Consider the following 16,246-nt stretch of genomic DNA (forward strand, 5'->3'; position numbering starts at 1 on the left):
CTGAGTCCTGAGCAAGCCTGGGACTGAGCAGGTCTCTCTGAGCCTGCTCTTTCCAGGGATGGGCCTCCAAGGGTGGGCTGTGGAAAACAGCCTTAATGTCTTGCTAGCCAAAAAGCGAAGCATTTACAACACCTACTGTGTGCCTAGTCCATATCTTCAGTTGTGGGATGGGATACATTGGAACAGGGAGACCTAATCTGTGCTCAGTGAACCTTTACGGTCCACAGAAGACACTGAATGGGAAACAGTTTGTCAAAAATGAAGACAAAATGCTAGTCATCATGATCAGTGTGGTACAAATTTCAAAAATAAACGATCATGCCCTTCAAAACATAATGAAGACAAAAATGCCTTTATGTAAACATGAGCCTGTGTCCAGCCTGGCTGTGTGCCTGATAGGGGTAGGGACTGATGAGACCAATCGGAGGAGGCCTCTGAGAGCGGTGAGTTGGAGCTGGGCTTAGGAGCCAGAGGAGACAGGACAGGTGATCCAGGCTGGAGGAGCGGCCCAGGCAGAAGCCCAGGAACAGCTCGTTGCTGCTTCCTGCAGTTCAGAAGGGGCAGCATGCACTGCTTTAGGGAAGGGGCCTTTGGTTATGAAGCCCCTACTCCCCCCAGTAGCCTCTCCATATGGCAGGACCGGTGCGTCCCAGCCCTGCTCTGGGCAGTGTGACCAGATGGGGCTCTCGAGTCCTGGCCCAGCCTTTTAGCCTCAGCCTCTGGTATTCCTCCTCCTCTCCCGTGTTGGCCCTGGCCCTCTTGCTGGGACTGGGAGGAAACCATGCATGTCTCTCAGAGGGAAGGAGGGATGACGATGCTGAATTCAGGCTTTCCAGCGGTGGTCCCCATTCTTCGACGGGTATCAGAATCACATGGGTAACTGATTGAATCACAGATGACAGGGCCTTACCAGGGACTCTGATTCAGGGGTTGGGTGGGGCCCGGTAATCTGCCTTTTAAGCAGCTGTCTGTCCCCAGGGGGTACAAGGGGCCCACGGAGCACTCCAAGAAATGCTGGGCCGCGCTCACCATGGCCTGGCCCTGGGAATGGGACCTCTGGGGGCTGGCTGTGAACTTGTGTCCCTCACAGTCTCAGGCTGGGGGCTTTGGATCCTTCCTCAGCAGACAAACTACATGGCACAGTTGTTGGGATTTCTAACCACTTGGAGTTTTTCTCTGGCCGTGGCCGAGGCCCACCTGCTCCCTGACCAGCAAGCTCCTAGGGAGACAGGAGGTTGTGGGGGGCTTTTCCTCTGGTACCCACTTCTTCCAGGGACTCTACTGAGCCTGCCTGTGGTGCTTCACCCTCCTGAGCTGCTTGGGGCGCAACTGCTCACCCGCTGGCATTGCAGCAGCTGCATGTTTTAGGGCCACTGCTGCTTGGCTATGTGCTGTGTGTGCGCGGGCACAGGACAGCAGGAGTCTGGGGATGTGTTTTGTCCTGTTCTTGGAGTCTGACCATGGCCAGACACCCTATCCAGCTGCAAGAGAACTAATGGAACCCCTTCTTCAGAGATCCGAAGAGGCCGTCCCTAGGCAGGTGGACTCTTGCCAAAAAAAGTGACCATGGGGTCTGTAGAGGGGCACGGACCCAAGTGGAAGCAGCTGCCTCATCTTGTTATGTGAACAAGTGGTCCTGCTGGTGCCAATCCGGGATCTGTGGTTTTTTTTTTCCAGTTGTGGGATGGATTGCATTGAACTCTCCCACTCTCCAGTGGTGACCTCTTTGAAATCAAGGTCTCTGATCCAGCTGGATGGGGACTGGGCAGAACTCATGGATTCATTACAGAAATGCCAGCCCTGGCCCAGCCTGGTCCACCCCCTGCTCTGATCTGGCCAACTCAGCAAGTGGCCTCTGATCCTAACATTTCCTAGTTCTTCTGACCCTGAGAGAAGTGAGGGAGCACCAGAAGGCCAAGGGGCTTTATGGTTTTATTGTGTGAAACTATTTTATGGATGAACAGGACTCAGGTTAAACCCCAAACTCCCCAGTTTTTTGGGAGTCTGGGTAGCTCTCAGAGGGACCCCTGTCCTGCATGCATACTTCTTTGCATAACAATATTGAACATTTGCCTAGAATGGTACACTTTACAAAGCAGTGTCATTTAATTTTCCCAGTACCCTAAGTGGTCAATATTATTGTCCTTGAGATTCTCATTTTGTTGATCAGAAAACCTGTGTGAAGCTCAGAGAGACTTAAATGATGTAGAATGCAATATCACATGTGCCTCATCTGTCTGTGTATCCATCCATCCATCCATCCATCCATCCATCCATCCATCCATCCATCCACTCGTCCATTCACCCATCCAACAAATGTTGAGCACTTGCAATTTAAAAGATAATAATGGCTTCCATTTTTTGAATACTTAATAAGCTCTGGGCTTTGCATGTACATTTAATTTTCTCAACAACCTATGCAGTAGCTATTATTATGGCCACTTTACCAGTGAGGAAGCTGCAACTCAGGTAAAGAGACTTTTCCAGCTAGTAAGCAGGGAGCCATGATTTGAGGTAGGCCTCCCTGCCTCCAGAACTCATACTCTTGATCCTTCTGTCTGCTTCTCTAGAAGTAGCACCTGTCTTGGTCTTTTGTGTACTTTACCAAATATCACTGTTGCTCATATGGTTCATGCATTTGAATATCTATCTGTTCTTCTGTCCATCCACCTGTTCTCCCATCTGTTTGTCAATCCATCCATCCATCCATCCATCCATCCATCCATCCTCCAGATAGTCTGTAAGCTGAGCATCCATTCTTCCATCCAGTTGCCCATCCCCTCCCTCCCTTTTACCCTTCACCCATCCTCCCTCCGTTCATTCTCCAGCAGTGTGCCAGAGGCAGCTAGTGTCAGCTCACAAGAACTCAGGAACCAGTTATGAGCATCTCTTTACAAATTCCCATTCTGTGATGTCACTTTGGTAGTTTGAAATTGGTGGAAGTATTCACACCATGAAAATGCTTCAAAGCAGGGCCCGTTTTCCTGGAGAACTGATTGTTAAATATTTGCCAGCATAGCACTGCCTGAATCCATTCTTCTATCCATCCATCCATCCTCTTATTCCTTCATCTGACTGTCTCTTCATCCATCCATCTGTCCATTTGCCCAGCTATATAGTCACCTAACCAAATTTATCCATTTGCTCATCCATCTATTTATCTGTGCATCTATTCATCCATCCATTTATTTATTCATCCATCCACCTCTCTATGAGCCTGTTCGTCTACCCATCCACCTGCCTGTCTGTTGCCCATTCATCTGCCAAACGCTTCTTCTACCCATCCATTCATCTTTCTGTGGATTTACCCACTTATCCATTTATCCCCCTGACCTGATTCCATCCATCCATCCACCTGCCATGTGTCTATCTCACAAACTTACAGAGAAGCTCCTAGGTTACAAGCCCTGTGCTGGGCCACAGGGCGGGGGAGAAGACACAGTCCTTGCCCTCAGAGCATTTTCCCTTTTCCCTAAGACAGGGGGCCTGGATTTACTCCCCTCCTGCCTCGCTGCCCCAGCAGCCCAGATGCCCTGCTGCAGAGACCCGGCCCCCAGCTGCCTGGCATGGTGGGGTTGGACACAGCCGGAGCAGATTCCAGGCAGGATCTGGCTGGACTGCTGCCTGGGACCTGGGGTGCCGCATCCCGCCTGCCCGAGCTGTCCATCCGCACTTTACCTGAGTCTCCTTTCTCCCCTGTTGTCTGTGTTTTGTCTCCTCCCTGTCCCACCTGCTCCTCTCACCTGCTCTCCTTCTGCCTGGCCGCTTGGGGCTCCAGCTTTCTCCAGACCTGACTAGGCTAAAGGAGAGATACGCCAGGACTAAGAGAGACATCTTGGCTTTGAGAGTTGGGGGGAGAGACATGCAGGAGCTGAAGCACAAGTACGATTGTAAGGTATTGTCTGTCTGTCCCCTCAAGCCCTGGATGGGGGGCTGTTTCCAGCTGCAGCTACCTCCAGGGGTTTTCCTGCTGCCCTGGTACCATGAAGCCTCCCAGGCCCACCCTTGAGTCCCAGGGCTGTCCTGAGACCTGGACCCTGGCCACCCTTGCATCTGTGCTGGAAGTGGCAGATGCCTTAAGCCACATGTTCCCTTCCATGTTCTCACCCCTATCTTTCTCCCCACCTGCAAGCGAAACCCCGATAGTCCACGAGAATTCCCAGGAGGGTTTTCAAACTTTAGGACCATTGCAATCACCTGGGGTGCTGTGTTAAAAATGCAGGTTCCTGAGTTCCAGCCCCAAGGGTGCCACTTCTGTAGGTCTGGGACGAGGCTCAGGAATCTGCACATTTAATAATCTGAACAGTTGGGGTTACACGTTGAAAAACTTAGTGTTGGTGACATTGGATGTTCCTATCTCTCCACACTATTCAGAGGAATCTAGGATAAGGAAGTCTGTAGGAGAAATCACAGTACTTGCTTAAACTTTTGGATGATGATATCGACAACAGTAGCTTCCATTAACTGAGCACCTGCTGTGTGTCTTGGCTGAAGGCATGGACTTTCGAGGTCTGTGGACCTGGTTTGAATCCCAATCTCACCACTTCCTCATGGTGTGATCCTGAGCAGGCCCCTTGGCCTCTCCGAGCCTCGGTTTCCTTGCCTTTGAAATGGGGGCATTCACAGTACCAGCCCCCAGGGTGGCTTTGAAGGTCGATGATCAGGCCTGTTGGGTGTACGGTGCTGTGCTGGGTCTAGGAGCTCAGTGGACAGTGGCTGTTGTTATCTACGCGCCTGGCCGCCCTGTCCTTGTGGCACTCTGGGCAGTAGCTGCCTTTCTGCATCTTTTAGTGTTAAGTACCCGGCTAGTGGCCACAGCAGTAGTTCGTGACAGAGCTGGGATTCCAACTTGGGTCTGCAGCGTGCCAGAGCCCAAACGTCCTCCATCCTGCAGGGCCGCCCACTTTATTAGAATGTGAAGCCTTCCAGGAGGAGGAGAGCAGACCCTTTACAGTTTATGAGACCTTTCACAGATACCCTCGAGAGGCCTGCAACCCAGGGTGGGGGCGGGGCTAACCTCTCAGGAAGCCAAGGCTTACAGAGGGGCCCGGAGCTAGTGAAGGGCAGAGTCTAAGACCGGGCCTTTCCCCCGCTGTGGCCACACACTGTGGGAACGGATGGATTCTGCAGGTTCACTTGGGGACACCTTCTAGGGTGTTGGCCTGTTCTTTTTTGCCCAGGAAAATGCCAAGAGAAGGGCCTCAGATGATCCCTTGAAAGACCACTTTGGGAGGCTCACAGGACAGCACCACTGATGGCTTTCTGCCAGGACAGGAACTGGATTCTGGAACAGAGGTTTCAGATCTCTGAGGGTGTAACCCCCTCCTCCCGCCCCCCAACAAGAAGAAGATGAGTGTCTATGCCATCCCTTTCATTAGATTCTCAAAGGCCTCTATGACCACTCCCCCTGCCCAACCCCAGAAAAGGCCAAGCACAACTTCTCTAGGATTGTCCCGTAGAAATGCAGGGCAGGCAGGGAACTTCCTTCTTTTTTTCCCTGCTGCTGGTTCCTTCCAGAAAGTCAGCCTCGTTCCTTAAAAGCCACCACCCCTGCTTCCCCATGCACAGTACCTGGTGGCTTTTCAGCAACCCTTCCTTGCCCAGACCCCCAAGAAGTGCTTGGATACTTAAGTGGGGACCAAGGGGTTATTGGAGGTGATAGGGCAGAGACCGGAGACAACCCTACCCCGCAGATTAGTGCTCCCCACCTTCAGCAGAGAGTTTTAGGAAGGAGAAGGTTTTCTTAGGACTGCACTGTCCATTGTGATAGCCATGTGGCTCTTTAAATGGAAATTAACTAAAAGTAAATATAATTAGAAATGTGGATCCTTCCTCGCACCAGCACATTTCAAGTGCTCAACAGTCGCATGTGGCCCGTGGCTCCCACTTTGGACAGGGCAGATACAGAGTGTTTCTGTCATTGCAGAGCCTTCTCTTGGCTGGTGCTGCTGTATGCTGGAGAAGATGCGGGTGCTAGGGCTGGGGCTTGGGAGGACAAAGGACTGGCTGAGGGGACAGCAGCTCTGTCAGGCCTGGGCTCCCCCAGCACCTCGGATGCCTACTTCCCTCTCCTGGGCACGCGGTCTCCTTACGTCTCATGTTCTGCTTAGCTTGCTACGCTCGTGTCCATGGATCCCCTCCCCACTGCCAGAGGAAGCTGCCTCTTCTTTCTGGCAACTTCAGCCTTTTCTCCTTTTCCCGGACGGTGGCTCAGTAAGAAACCTGGCTGTTTTGAGGGAGGCGAGGGACGGGTCCCTCACCTGGGTTTGGCGGATGGGATGGGGGTGTGCACACACCTCCTTTAGTTGCTCCTAAGGTCATGTTCAACATTCGTGGAGCGCATTTTTCTGCTCAGGGAGCTTTCCCAGACCTGGAATGTTTGGTGCTCACAGACCCTGGCAAGGATAGGTATTGCTGTTCCTCACTTTTGCCTGGGGAAATGGAGGCTCAGTGACGTTCAGTGACGTGCCCAGAGTCATGCCATTGGCGGGTGGCCCAGGGCTCCAGGTCTCCAGCACCCCTTGCCCCCCTCCTTGCCAGGTCACATCATCTCCTGGATTTGAAATCTGCTCACATAGTCTGTCCTGAAGGGAAGAAAATCGGTTACAGCCTCCTCTTGCCCATAAAGAGGGAGATCCCTAGGCATGAACGCACCTTCTCACCCCCACTGTCATCCTTGGCCTCTGCTCACGGACCTGGGAGAGAAGGGTCTGGGTGGTTCTGACCTTTGCAGGCTGAGGCCTGGGGAGGCGGGTGGCCCTCAGCGGCAGGCATCCCAGGCCGTCCCTTCCCTGACGAGCCTCTGTACCTTTGCTCAGATGACCCAGCTCATGAAGGCCGCCAAGAGCGGGACCAAGGATGGGCTGGAGAAGACGCGGATGGCCGTCATGCGCAAAGTCTCCTTCCTGCACAGGAAGGACGTCATCGGTGAGGCACTGCCTAAGCGGGAGGGTCTGCTGCTCAGCTCTAGGCTGGGGGTTGGGGAGGGTGGGATTTTGCTTTACGCCCCAGAGGTCATGCTGGGTGGGTACCACTTGGCGTACGGTTCCTCTGGCGGTGGGGGTTGGGGGCTGAGTCCCAAATATCCTGGTAGGTCCCAGTGTGCCTCCCCCTCCTCTGGCAGGCATGGCCTGTCCGTTCTGGGAGAGCTGGGCCTCTTCCTTCAGCGTCCCTGCTCCTGCTTTTCTCACGGCCGTCTTGGCCTCCTGCCCCCTGCACTGTCTGGCTTACTTGTCCTCACCTTTTTTGTTCCTGTTCCCTCCTTCCTTTATCCATCCACCCATCTCTCCAACCAGCTGACATTTACTGAATCCTACTAAGTGCCACAGCCTGTGCTGCATGCAGGGACCCACAATGCGTGTATCAGCAGTGCCTCCGGGGCCAGCTGGTGGCACAGTGCGGGAGACAGGCACAGACATGGGAAATGACAGGACAGGTTGACAAGTGGTCCACTGGGGTGCCCTGGGGGGCATGGAGGAAATGAAGATGGACTTGGGAAATGAAAGGTCAGGGAAGGAGGAGGCACAGGTCACCAGGCAGAGTGGAGTGGATGCTCTGGGAAGAGGAGCGAGCGGGTGTGCAGAGCCCTGGATGTGAGAAAGTATGAGATGTTCTAGAGACGCTCTTAGTCAGCACTGATTGAGTATTTGTTGTGTGCCAGGTGCTCTCCTATGAGCCTACAGTTCCTCACTTCATCCTTATCCTCACCACACAAGGTGCAGAGAACTCTCACATTCCCACGCAGCAGATGAGGGAATAGGCACAGAGAGGTTATGACAGGGCTGAGGACACACAGGCCTGGAAGGGATAGAGGAGGCCTCAGGTGGCAGAAGTGAGGGTGGGCGTGATAGGCCAGGGTCCGGTCAGTACAGGCTCTGTCAGCCTTGCTGGGCATTTGCCTTTGGTCTTAAGGATGCTGGAAGGTCTTTAGAGGGTTTTACGCAGAAGTGTCTCGTAGTCAGATTTGATCAATTGATCATTCATGTGACAAGTTTTATTAAGCATCTACTATGTGCTAGGAGCTGTCCTAAAGCCTTGGGACACAGCTGTGAATGTGAGTCCTGCCCCTGTTCCCCCGAACCCCCCTTCAGATGCCTACACTTGCTCCTGGTCCCCACCAGGCTCTGGTTCATTCCTCTGGAGAATGTCTAGGTCAGGGCCCCTGATGTGTTCCCAGGCGTTGGTGGGACAGGGTCAAGTGAGACCAGCCCCTGCTGCCCATCTCACATCTTTAGAGGCAACAGACAAGGAGACAAGGAATCCCAGTACAGTAGGCTCACAGCTGATGGAATTCTGGGGGTGCCAGTTCTCTTTGGAAGGAAGGAGGCTTTGTCTGCTGCCCGCCCTCAGCACATGGCCTGGTGCAGCGGAAGGAACACAGGCCTCGAGCTGGGCAGGACTTTGAGAGCCTGTGTCATCCTGGAAAATTCTGTAGTTTAATCTCCCTGTGCCTCAGTTTCCTCATCCGTACAGTGGGGTGGCTGTCTGTCTTGTAGGGCTGTGGTGAGGATGTCTGAGGTAGTATGAGGATAGAGAGAGCCCCGTGTAGCAGGCGTTATTCTTGGTGGGCGGTCAGTCCCTAAGTGGAGGCGTTTGGTGCCAGGACGGCCTCGTGCTGGCCTGCTCAGACCCTGGCTCTGTGGCCTTCTGGCTGTGTCGCCTTGCACTTTTTCCCCTCTTGGCACAGCAGACTGTAAATGGGTTTTCATCTGAAAAATGGGTTAAGCCCCACCCGTGCACTTGGTGCAGTGCTAAACCAGGGTAGGTGTGCACAGGCCTGGCACAGGCTGGGTGCTCAGTGAATGTCCGTGTTCCCTCTGCATTTTGGGGAGCACTGACCCCTGATGATGGAGGGAGCAGGCCAAGTGGCCATTCAATACTCATTGAGATGGTCCGAAGACAGGACAACATGGCCAGGCCAGCTGGCTGGGAACTCTTCCTGGGTCACCCTCCCAACCCCAGGCTGGCCAGGGCTCTCCTCAGGCCTCCCCACCCCGCCCATGAGCCCAGCGCCTTCTGAAGTGACCCTCCCCGCAGAGGCGATATTAATAGCCGTGGCAGGGCTCGAATCACAGGCCAAGAATGTTACCCAGCAGCTCGTGGGGGAAGAGGAAGCTGCGAGGCCGGCTGGGGTGGGTGCGGAGTGATGCCCGGGGCGTGATGTGGGCCCGGCAGGAGGGCCTGCACCACCCCCACCCCCACGCCGTCATCCGCTGTCCTTCCTCCTCCTCCTCCTCTGTCTCCTGCTCAGGTAAGGGCCTATTGGGGTGTCCCTGCCCCCTCCCACCCTTGGGGTTGCTGCTGTTTCTTCTTTCCTCCCCAGCTTCCCCACAGCTCCCATTTCCTGCTGCTCACAGCCGCCGCTGGAGTCAGAGCCACTCAGCAGCTGGGATCCCCTCTCCCGGCACCTGTACCTTGCTCTGGTAGGGGCTGGAACCCTCTCCGGAGCCTCCCTCACTGTCTGACCTTCCACTCTCAGAGGCCTGGGCCTCTGTTCATCTCATTCCATCCTCCGTCTGAGGTCCATCTCCATTAACGCCCAGGATTCCATGTCAGGCTCCCGTTGAACTTTTTCCCTTTAGCTCTGCATTTTTTATTTAAAAATGAAAGTGCCAAACCATGCTGCCCTGTTCTTCTCAGGGCTTATTTTCTTCCCCCTTTTAGACTTCCAGAAGAAAACTATTTTTAGTTCCTAGTGATGGGGACATGGGCGGCTAGCCTTCGCCAGGCCAGAGCGGGCAGGCCTGAGCAGGGACAGTGGCTTCTGGCAGCGTGGACGCCGAGAGCCCAGGCCCTACAGGACGCGGCTTTGATTTCTGCCTGTTCACCCTCTCGCTCACTCGCTCACAATTATTCACTGATGGACTGTTCCAGGCCCTGGGACGTAGCAGGGAACTCCTGAGAAGGAGCTACCGGGCGGCTCTAACCCCACGGGGCCCCAGGAGCTGCTTGCACCCTAGGACCCAGGTCCAAGGCTGGTCTAGCCGGGCTCTCAGCTCTTGAAGCCTGAGCAGGGTGTGCTGTCCCTGCCTTAGCTGTGTCATCAGCCCATCTGACTTTCCAGGTGACTCGGAGGAGGAGGACATGGGGCTCCTGGAGGTCAGCGTTTCGGACATCAAGCCCCCAGCCCCAGAGCTGGGCCCCATGCCAGAGGGCCTGAGCCCTCAGCAGGTCTGTCGGGGAGTGGGGCAGGTGGGGGTCTGCAGAGGAAGGGGTGGCTTGGGGGTTCCAGCTTGTTCTCTGGGGCCATGCTGGTCTGGATCTCATAGGGGATGTGATGATTGGGGGCTCTTGGCAGAGCCCAGCTGGACGGGGGCCTCCTGGGTTCTCTCCTCAGCCATTGCCCAGGTTTTCCACTTTCTACCCTGCGTGCTCTGTGCTGTTGGTTTTGGGGGGTGGGCTCCCGGCATCTAGAATGCTTGCCTCCCCCTACTCCCTGGCACGCAGAGCAGTCCTGTTGGCTGTTTCTGACTAAGGTGTCATTTGAAGAATGAGATGGGATCCAGACTCAGGGGAGGCTGCAGGTATGTAAGTGCCCAGCCCCCACCATCTGTCCACGTTTCCTCACCCTGGGTCTCAGAGCTGCCACAAGCTCCTACCAGGAACTGAGGCTCTTTAAAAATGGCTTCCTTGGCCGGGTGTGGTGGCTCACACCTGTAACCCCAGCACTTTGGGAGGGTGAAGTGGGTGGATCAACTGAGGTCAGGAGTTCGAGACCATCCTGGCCAACATGGTGAAACTCCATCTTTACTAAAAATACAAAAAAAAAAAATTAGATGTGCATGGCGGTGCATGCTTGTAGTCTCAGCTATTCGGGAGGTTGGGGCAGGAGAATCACTTGAACCCAGGAGGCAGAGGTTGCAGTGAGCCGAGATCGCGCCATTGCATTCCAGCCTGGCAACACAGTGAGCGAGACTCCGTCTCAAAAAAAAAAGAAAAAAAAATGGCTTCCTTCTTGTAGAGCATCGTGCTGAGGTCGGGTGGCTTTGCTCTGGGATCTCAGCCCAGTCACGTTTTCCCTTCACTGTCTGTGTTTTGCCAGCCGTGAAACAGGGTGCGAGATCCCTGGTTCCTCTGGCTGTGAGGCCACTGAGCAGGATGTGTCGGGGCAGCGAGCTTGATGGAAGGGATATCCCATTTTTTTGGTCAGCAGAAAATCCTGACGCTTGGCCCTTTTTGAAAATCAGGAAGATAGAGCCACCAGGCACCTGCTGGCAGCAGCTGGCCAGAGCAGAGTTGGGGCAGGCAGCTCCCTTCTCGGGACACTTACTCTCCCATTCATGGCAGTCCACCTGCCTCCCTCATGGACGGTACCTGCCCAGCCCAGCACGGCATTTGAGATGGCGAAGCCCCAGCTATGACAGCCTGAGAAACCAGACCTGATGCTGCCCCTGGGCCTCTCCCCTGCAGCCCTGTGCAATTTCTGGATCAGGCAATGTCAGTTACTCTGGGCCAGCAGCTCTCAACCAAAGGTGATTTTTGCCCCCCAGGAGATATTTGGCAACATCTGGAGACAATTGTGGGTGTCACCACTTGGGTTGCTACTGGCATCTGGTGGGTAGAGACCAGGGAAGCTGCTGAACATCCTACGAGGCACAGGACAGCCCCACCACGGGGAGTTATGCAGCCCCAAATGTCCTAGTGCTCTGTTCTGGGTGCCACTTGAATACCTAGGGATTGTTGACAATGGATCAACAATGTGACAAGGGTCTTGCCATCTGCTGGGACTGTGTGGCCAGGCCATGGCCAGGCCTGGCTGCAGGCAGGGCAGTGGGAAGATGGGAGAAGAGCCTGCTGGAGGCAGGAGGAGGCAGCAGAGGGAGTAGGGCAGGGGGCCGGGGTTCTGGTGGTGGTGGGCTCCTGATGGACACTCAGGACAGCTGTGGGGGTAGAGTAGGGGGTCAGTCACCTCCCAACCCAAGATCGAGAGGGATGGGCTCCCCCTCGGACCCCTCTCACATGTGACACCTCCTGTGAGCACCATCCTAACTTTGCTACACAATAGGGCCACCTGGGAAGATTTCAAAATCCCTGATAGCCAGGTTCCACCTTGTTCAGAGGACAGTAGAACTTCAGAAGGTCTGGGGTGGGAGCCAGGTGACTGTGTTGGAAAGATCCTCAGCTGAGGGAGGTGCAGCCACACCATGCTCGACGGGATGCTGCAGGCTGCAGCTGAGGGCTTGTGATCCCCTCCGTGGGCCAGGCTTCTGGAGGGGTTAGGGTGATGGTGGAAGGGAAAGGAGAAGGGACTGGGGATGTTTAGCCAGAAGCAGAGACCACCCATGTGGGGGGACGGTACCCCAAGGCCTGTCTTGTGGAAGAGGGATAGCTCAAGGATTTCATTAGCAAGTGAAGGGAGCTGAGATTCAGTTCGCGCTAATGCTAAGATAGAATTTTCTTTTCTTTTTTTTTGAGATGGAGTCTTGCTCCGTTGCCCAGGTTGGAGTGCAGTGGCACAATCTTGGCTCATTGCAACCTCTGCCTCCCAGGTTCCAGCAATTCTCTTGCCTCAGCCTCACAAGTAGCTTGGGACTATAGGCATGCGCCACCACGTCCAGCTAATTTTTGTATTTTTACTGGAGACAGGGTTTCACCATGTTGGCCAGGCTGGTTTCGAACTCCTGACTTCAGGTGATTTGCCCATCTCTGCCTCCCAAAGTACTGGGATTACAGGCATGAGCCACCTTGCCTGGCCTAGGATTTTCTATTAGAGTTGTCCAAAGATGGAGGTGGTCACCTGCCACCATGGAGGAGCGTGGTAATTACCCCATCCCCAGATGTATGTGCATAGAGGGGCTTTCCCTGGGATGTGCCCTTCCATCTCCATTCTGCAGCCGGGCAGCAGGGCATTTCTTTAGGGTTGGCAGGGGCTCTGGAAGGAAGAGCAGCCACCAGGCCCAGTGGTCCCAGGTGGGACCTGGGAGGGATGGGTTTCTCTGTCCTGTAGTCGTCAGCTCCCCTTCCTGTCACCTGGGTCACAGCAGGCACTGGCCCTGTGCAGCAGGTGTCATGTGCTCTGACCATGCTTTTCGGCCCGAGCAGGTGGTCCGGAGGCATATCCTGGGCTCCATCGTGCAGAGCGAAGGCAGCTACGTGGAGTCTCTGAAGCGGATACTCCAGGTGCGACTTCAGGGAGTTCTCAAGGGTCTCTGGGAGAAGCAGGGAGGGCCCTGGAGGGTAACTTTATACTGAGTGTTTGGGGACTGTGGGCAGTTTTAAGGGGACAGGACCATAAGCCAGCACTGCTTTATGGGGACAGTAGAACCTCCAAATGTAGGCAGCAAGAATTCCTGATGCCCTGGTGTTCACGGGAGTGACTTCTTTGTGAACAAAATGGGATTCTTTGAAATGACTCCTGGAGAGCTGAGGGCATATACCCCCATTTATGCCTGGAAGGGACTGTGTCCTCCTTGCCACTCTGGGAGCCCCTGGGACTTGGGCCATGTCTTCCCATCCTCCTGGGATCCTTAGGTGGGAAGAAGTGTAGGATGGAGTCCTCCTTCTTGCATCGAGAGAAGCAGGATCAAGTCCTCTTTTTTGCATCAGGAGGCCCAGGGATTGCTGAGCAGATGCTTGCATGAAGTGACTAGTATGTGCCGACCTGAGAATCCCTGAGACAGTGTTTGAATTCCTGAGACAGTGTTTGACTTTTCCGGGATGTTGTGGGCTACCAGAGTAAGGCCGCCAGGGCAGGACATTGTTGCTAATGATGCCTTCTCTTCCCCTCTCGAGTTTGGATCCTCAGGGAGGGATCCTAGGCATCAGGCAGGTAGAGATGAACATATCACCTGTCTCTGACAAAGCTGATTGGAGAGTGACGCGGGGTGTGGGAGCCAAGGGAGCCTGTAGTGACCTTACTTACCGCTCACGGGCTCAGTGACAGGCAGAGCTTTGCCCTCAGGCTGGCCTCCAAGGAGCTCCTTGCAGGCAGATGGCGCTTAAAAGACCCTCTTCCTCCGACCAATTTAACACAGAAGCACGGGGGTGTTGTGTGTGGCCAGAGAGGCCAGGGATATTATGTTGATGGAGATCCTTCTGGAAGGACGCATGAGGATTGAGGGATGAGTGCCTCTCCCCCGTGCCACGGGAGGGAAGGCCCATTCATGGCTGGCCGAGTTCTGCATGAGGGCAGGTAGGGAGAGAGGCTGCGGCCTGGCCTGTGGCCTCACCCCGCCCTCCCCGGCAGGACTACCGCAACCCCCTGATGGAGATGGAGCCCAAGGCGCTGAGCGCCCGCAAGTGCCAGGTGGTGTTCTTCCGCGTGAAGGAGATCCTGCACTGCCACTCCATGTTCCAGATCGCCCTGTCCTCCCGCGTGGCTGAGTGGGATTCCACCGAGAAGATCGGGGACCTCTTCGTGGCCTCGGTAAGTGTCCCCATACTTTTTCCCCAGCCCACCAAGGTAAAACCACAACCAGTCTGACCCTGGGGCCATGCAGTCCAGCCTCCTGCCTCTGCCTGCTCGCCTTGTTCAAGTCAGTGGGATTAGAGGGTGGCAGGGTCTTCTGGGCCTGATCTAGGGGTGAGCGTGGCACCCTGAAGTGGCCAGGATGTCCTTGGATATACCTGGCAGGCCATGGTGCTGCTGAAGCCAGGTGGCTGTCCTGGCTCCTCCCAGGTGGCAGCACCCCCTGGCCTCCCAGTCACTGTGGGCAGCCACCTGGCCGGTCGCAAACTCCCTTACCGAGCACTTGAGGGCTTTCAAGCCAGTGTGAAATGCTGTGAAAGACCACAGCTTTGGCCCGGAGAGAATGTGCTGCAGTGCTGGGCAAGGGGCACTGGCTCACGATCCGGGGGACCTGGTTCTGGTCCCAGCTCAGTTCTGCAACCTAGGGCAGGTCCAGGGCCCACTCTGAGCCCAGGCTTCCCATCTGTGGAATGAGGGGTACACTGGATTTCTGGCTTTTCTAGCTGAAGTCTGCGGACCCCAGAGGTTCTTGGGGTGAGAGAAGGTCAAGTTGGTAGCACTCTACTTTGATGTGTTTTAGGTAATTAGGTTTTGCTAAAAGAAAAAAACTTTTCTTTGAAAGCCACAGCGCTCGATAGAGTCACTGAATAGGTCTGATGTTCTGGGTGTATGTCAAGGGGCTCTGGTGAGAGGGTTGGTTGACTCCAGGCCGACCATCCCTCCCTTGGCAACTCAACTCGGGGCACACTGCCCGGTGAGAGGCCAGGAGCACTTTCCTTAAAGGTGGAGGGCAAGGGGCATTCGATTTCCTGAACGTGAATGCAGTAGAAGGGGTGTTTCCCCCACCCTCCCTGCCCCTCCCTTCTCCTCCCTCCACCTGTGGGCTTGGGCTGCTGCACTGGGGTTGGAGACCTGGGAGGCGAAGGCCCCCTGGGCTCTCCTGTGGCACCACCCCATCCCGCCTGTGACCTCAGGCCAGCCTCTCTACCTCTCTGAGCCCCACGTCCGCACCCCAGTGGGGGTGATGGATTTGCACAGCTCGAGGCCCCAAGGGAGTGTGGGGTGAGTGCAGACTGCCCTTCCGCTCCCTGCATTGAGGCGGCCTCCCTGGTCCACACCTGCCTCGTTTCCTTCTGCTGCCTGCATTGAGGCGGCCTCCCTGGCCCACACCTGCCTCATTTCAGTTTTCCAAGTCCATGGTGCTAGACGTGTACAGTGACTACGTGAACAACTTCACCAGCGCCATGTCCATCATCAAGAAGGCCTGCCTCACCAAGCCTGCCTTCCTCGAGTTCCTCAAGGTGGGCCTCCACGGTGGTACCGTGCCTGCTCGGGGTGGGCAGGGAGATTGCTCAGGAGGAGGGAACATTTTGGCCCCAGCTTTGTGTGTGACATCATAGCTTTGGCCTGGACACCTCCCCTCTTTCTTTTGGGGCAGCCCAGTCCCATGGGGAAAAAATTGTTCCCTCCTGTCCCTGGGAGGAGGATAGCCAAGTGTCTGTAAGCAGCTGGGATCCTGGAGCTTTGGCAGGGTGGAGGGGAGACCTGTGTCGTCTTGCTGACCCTTTGCCTCCTGTGCCCTGGTGAGTGGGTGGGTCTGCCTGGCTGGCCCTGTGGTGGGCTGTGGCTCCAGGGTTGCTAAGCTGGTTCCTTTTCCTCATTTATAAAAGGGTGAGAAAATTCCTTAAAGGGGTATCTTGGGCATTGCGTGGGAGAGTAAAGGCTAAAGGCTTCGAAAAGCTTCTGAGTTCTCATGTGCCCAGGCTCCACTGATTTCTTTGGGAGCGTAGTCTGGTGAGTCAGAACCCCTGCCTGCAGGGAGCCTGCCGGCTGGCAGAG

At 55.2% G+C, this 16,246-nt stretch overlaps 1 protein-coding gene across 9 annotated transcripts in view; it reads left to right on the plus strand.

Annotated features, from left to right (window-relative positions):
* Positions 1–16,246, plus strand: part of ARHGEF10L (Rho guanine nucleotide exchange factor 10 like) — a 160,984-nt gene that overhangs the window by 70,173 nt on the left and 74,565 nt on the right. For 4 of the 9 annotated variants that reach the window (XM_030805147.1, XM_030805149.1, XM_030805148.1 and 1 more), the window contains exons 8-13: positions 3,779–3,895; positions 6,819–6,927; positions 10,064–10,170; positions 13,042–13,119; positions 14,186–14,365; positions 15,592–15,708. In XM_030805147.1, the coding sequence (XP_030661007.1) occupies positions 3,779–3,895; positions 6,819–6,927; positions 10,064–10,170; positions 13,042–13,119; positions 14,186–14,365; positions 15,592–15,708 (708 nt within the window). Of the gene's footprint in view, positions 1–3,778; positions 3,896–6,818; positions 6,928–9,065; positions 9,251–10,063; positions 10,171–13,041; positions 13,120–14,185; positions 14,366–15,591; positions 15,709–16,246 lie in introns of those variants that run through there. The other 5 variants (XM_030805151.1, XM_030805153.1, XM_030805152.1 and 2 more) reach the window with 2 other exon arrangements.

This window comes from Nomascus leucogenys, chromosome 24, assembly GCF_006542625.1.
Source record: "Nomascus leucogenys isolate Asia chromosome 24, Asia_NLE_v1, whole genome shotgun sequence".
NCBI classification, from domain to species: Eukaryota; Metazoa; Chordata; class Mammalia; order Primates; family Hylobatidae; genus Nomascus; species Nomascus leucogenys.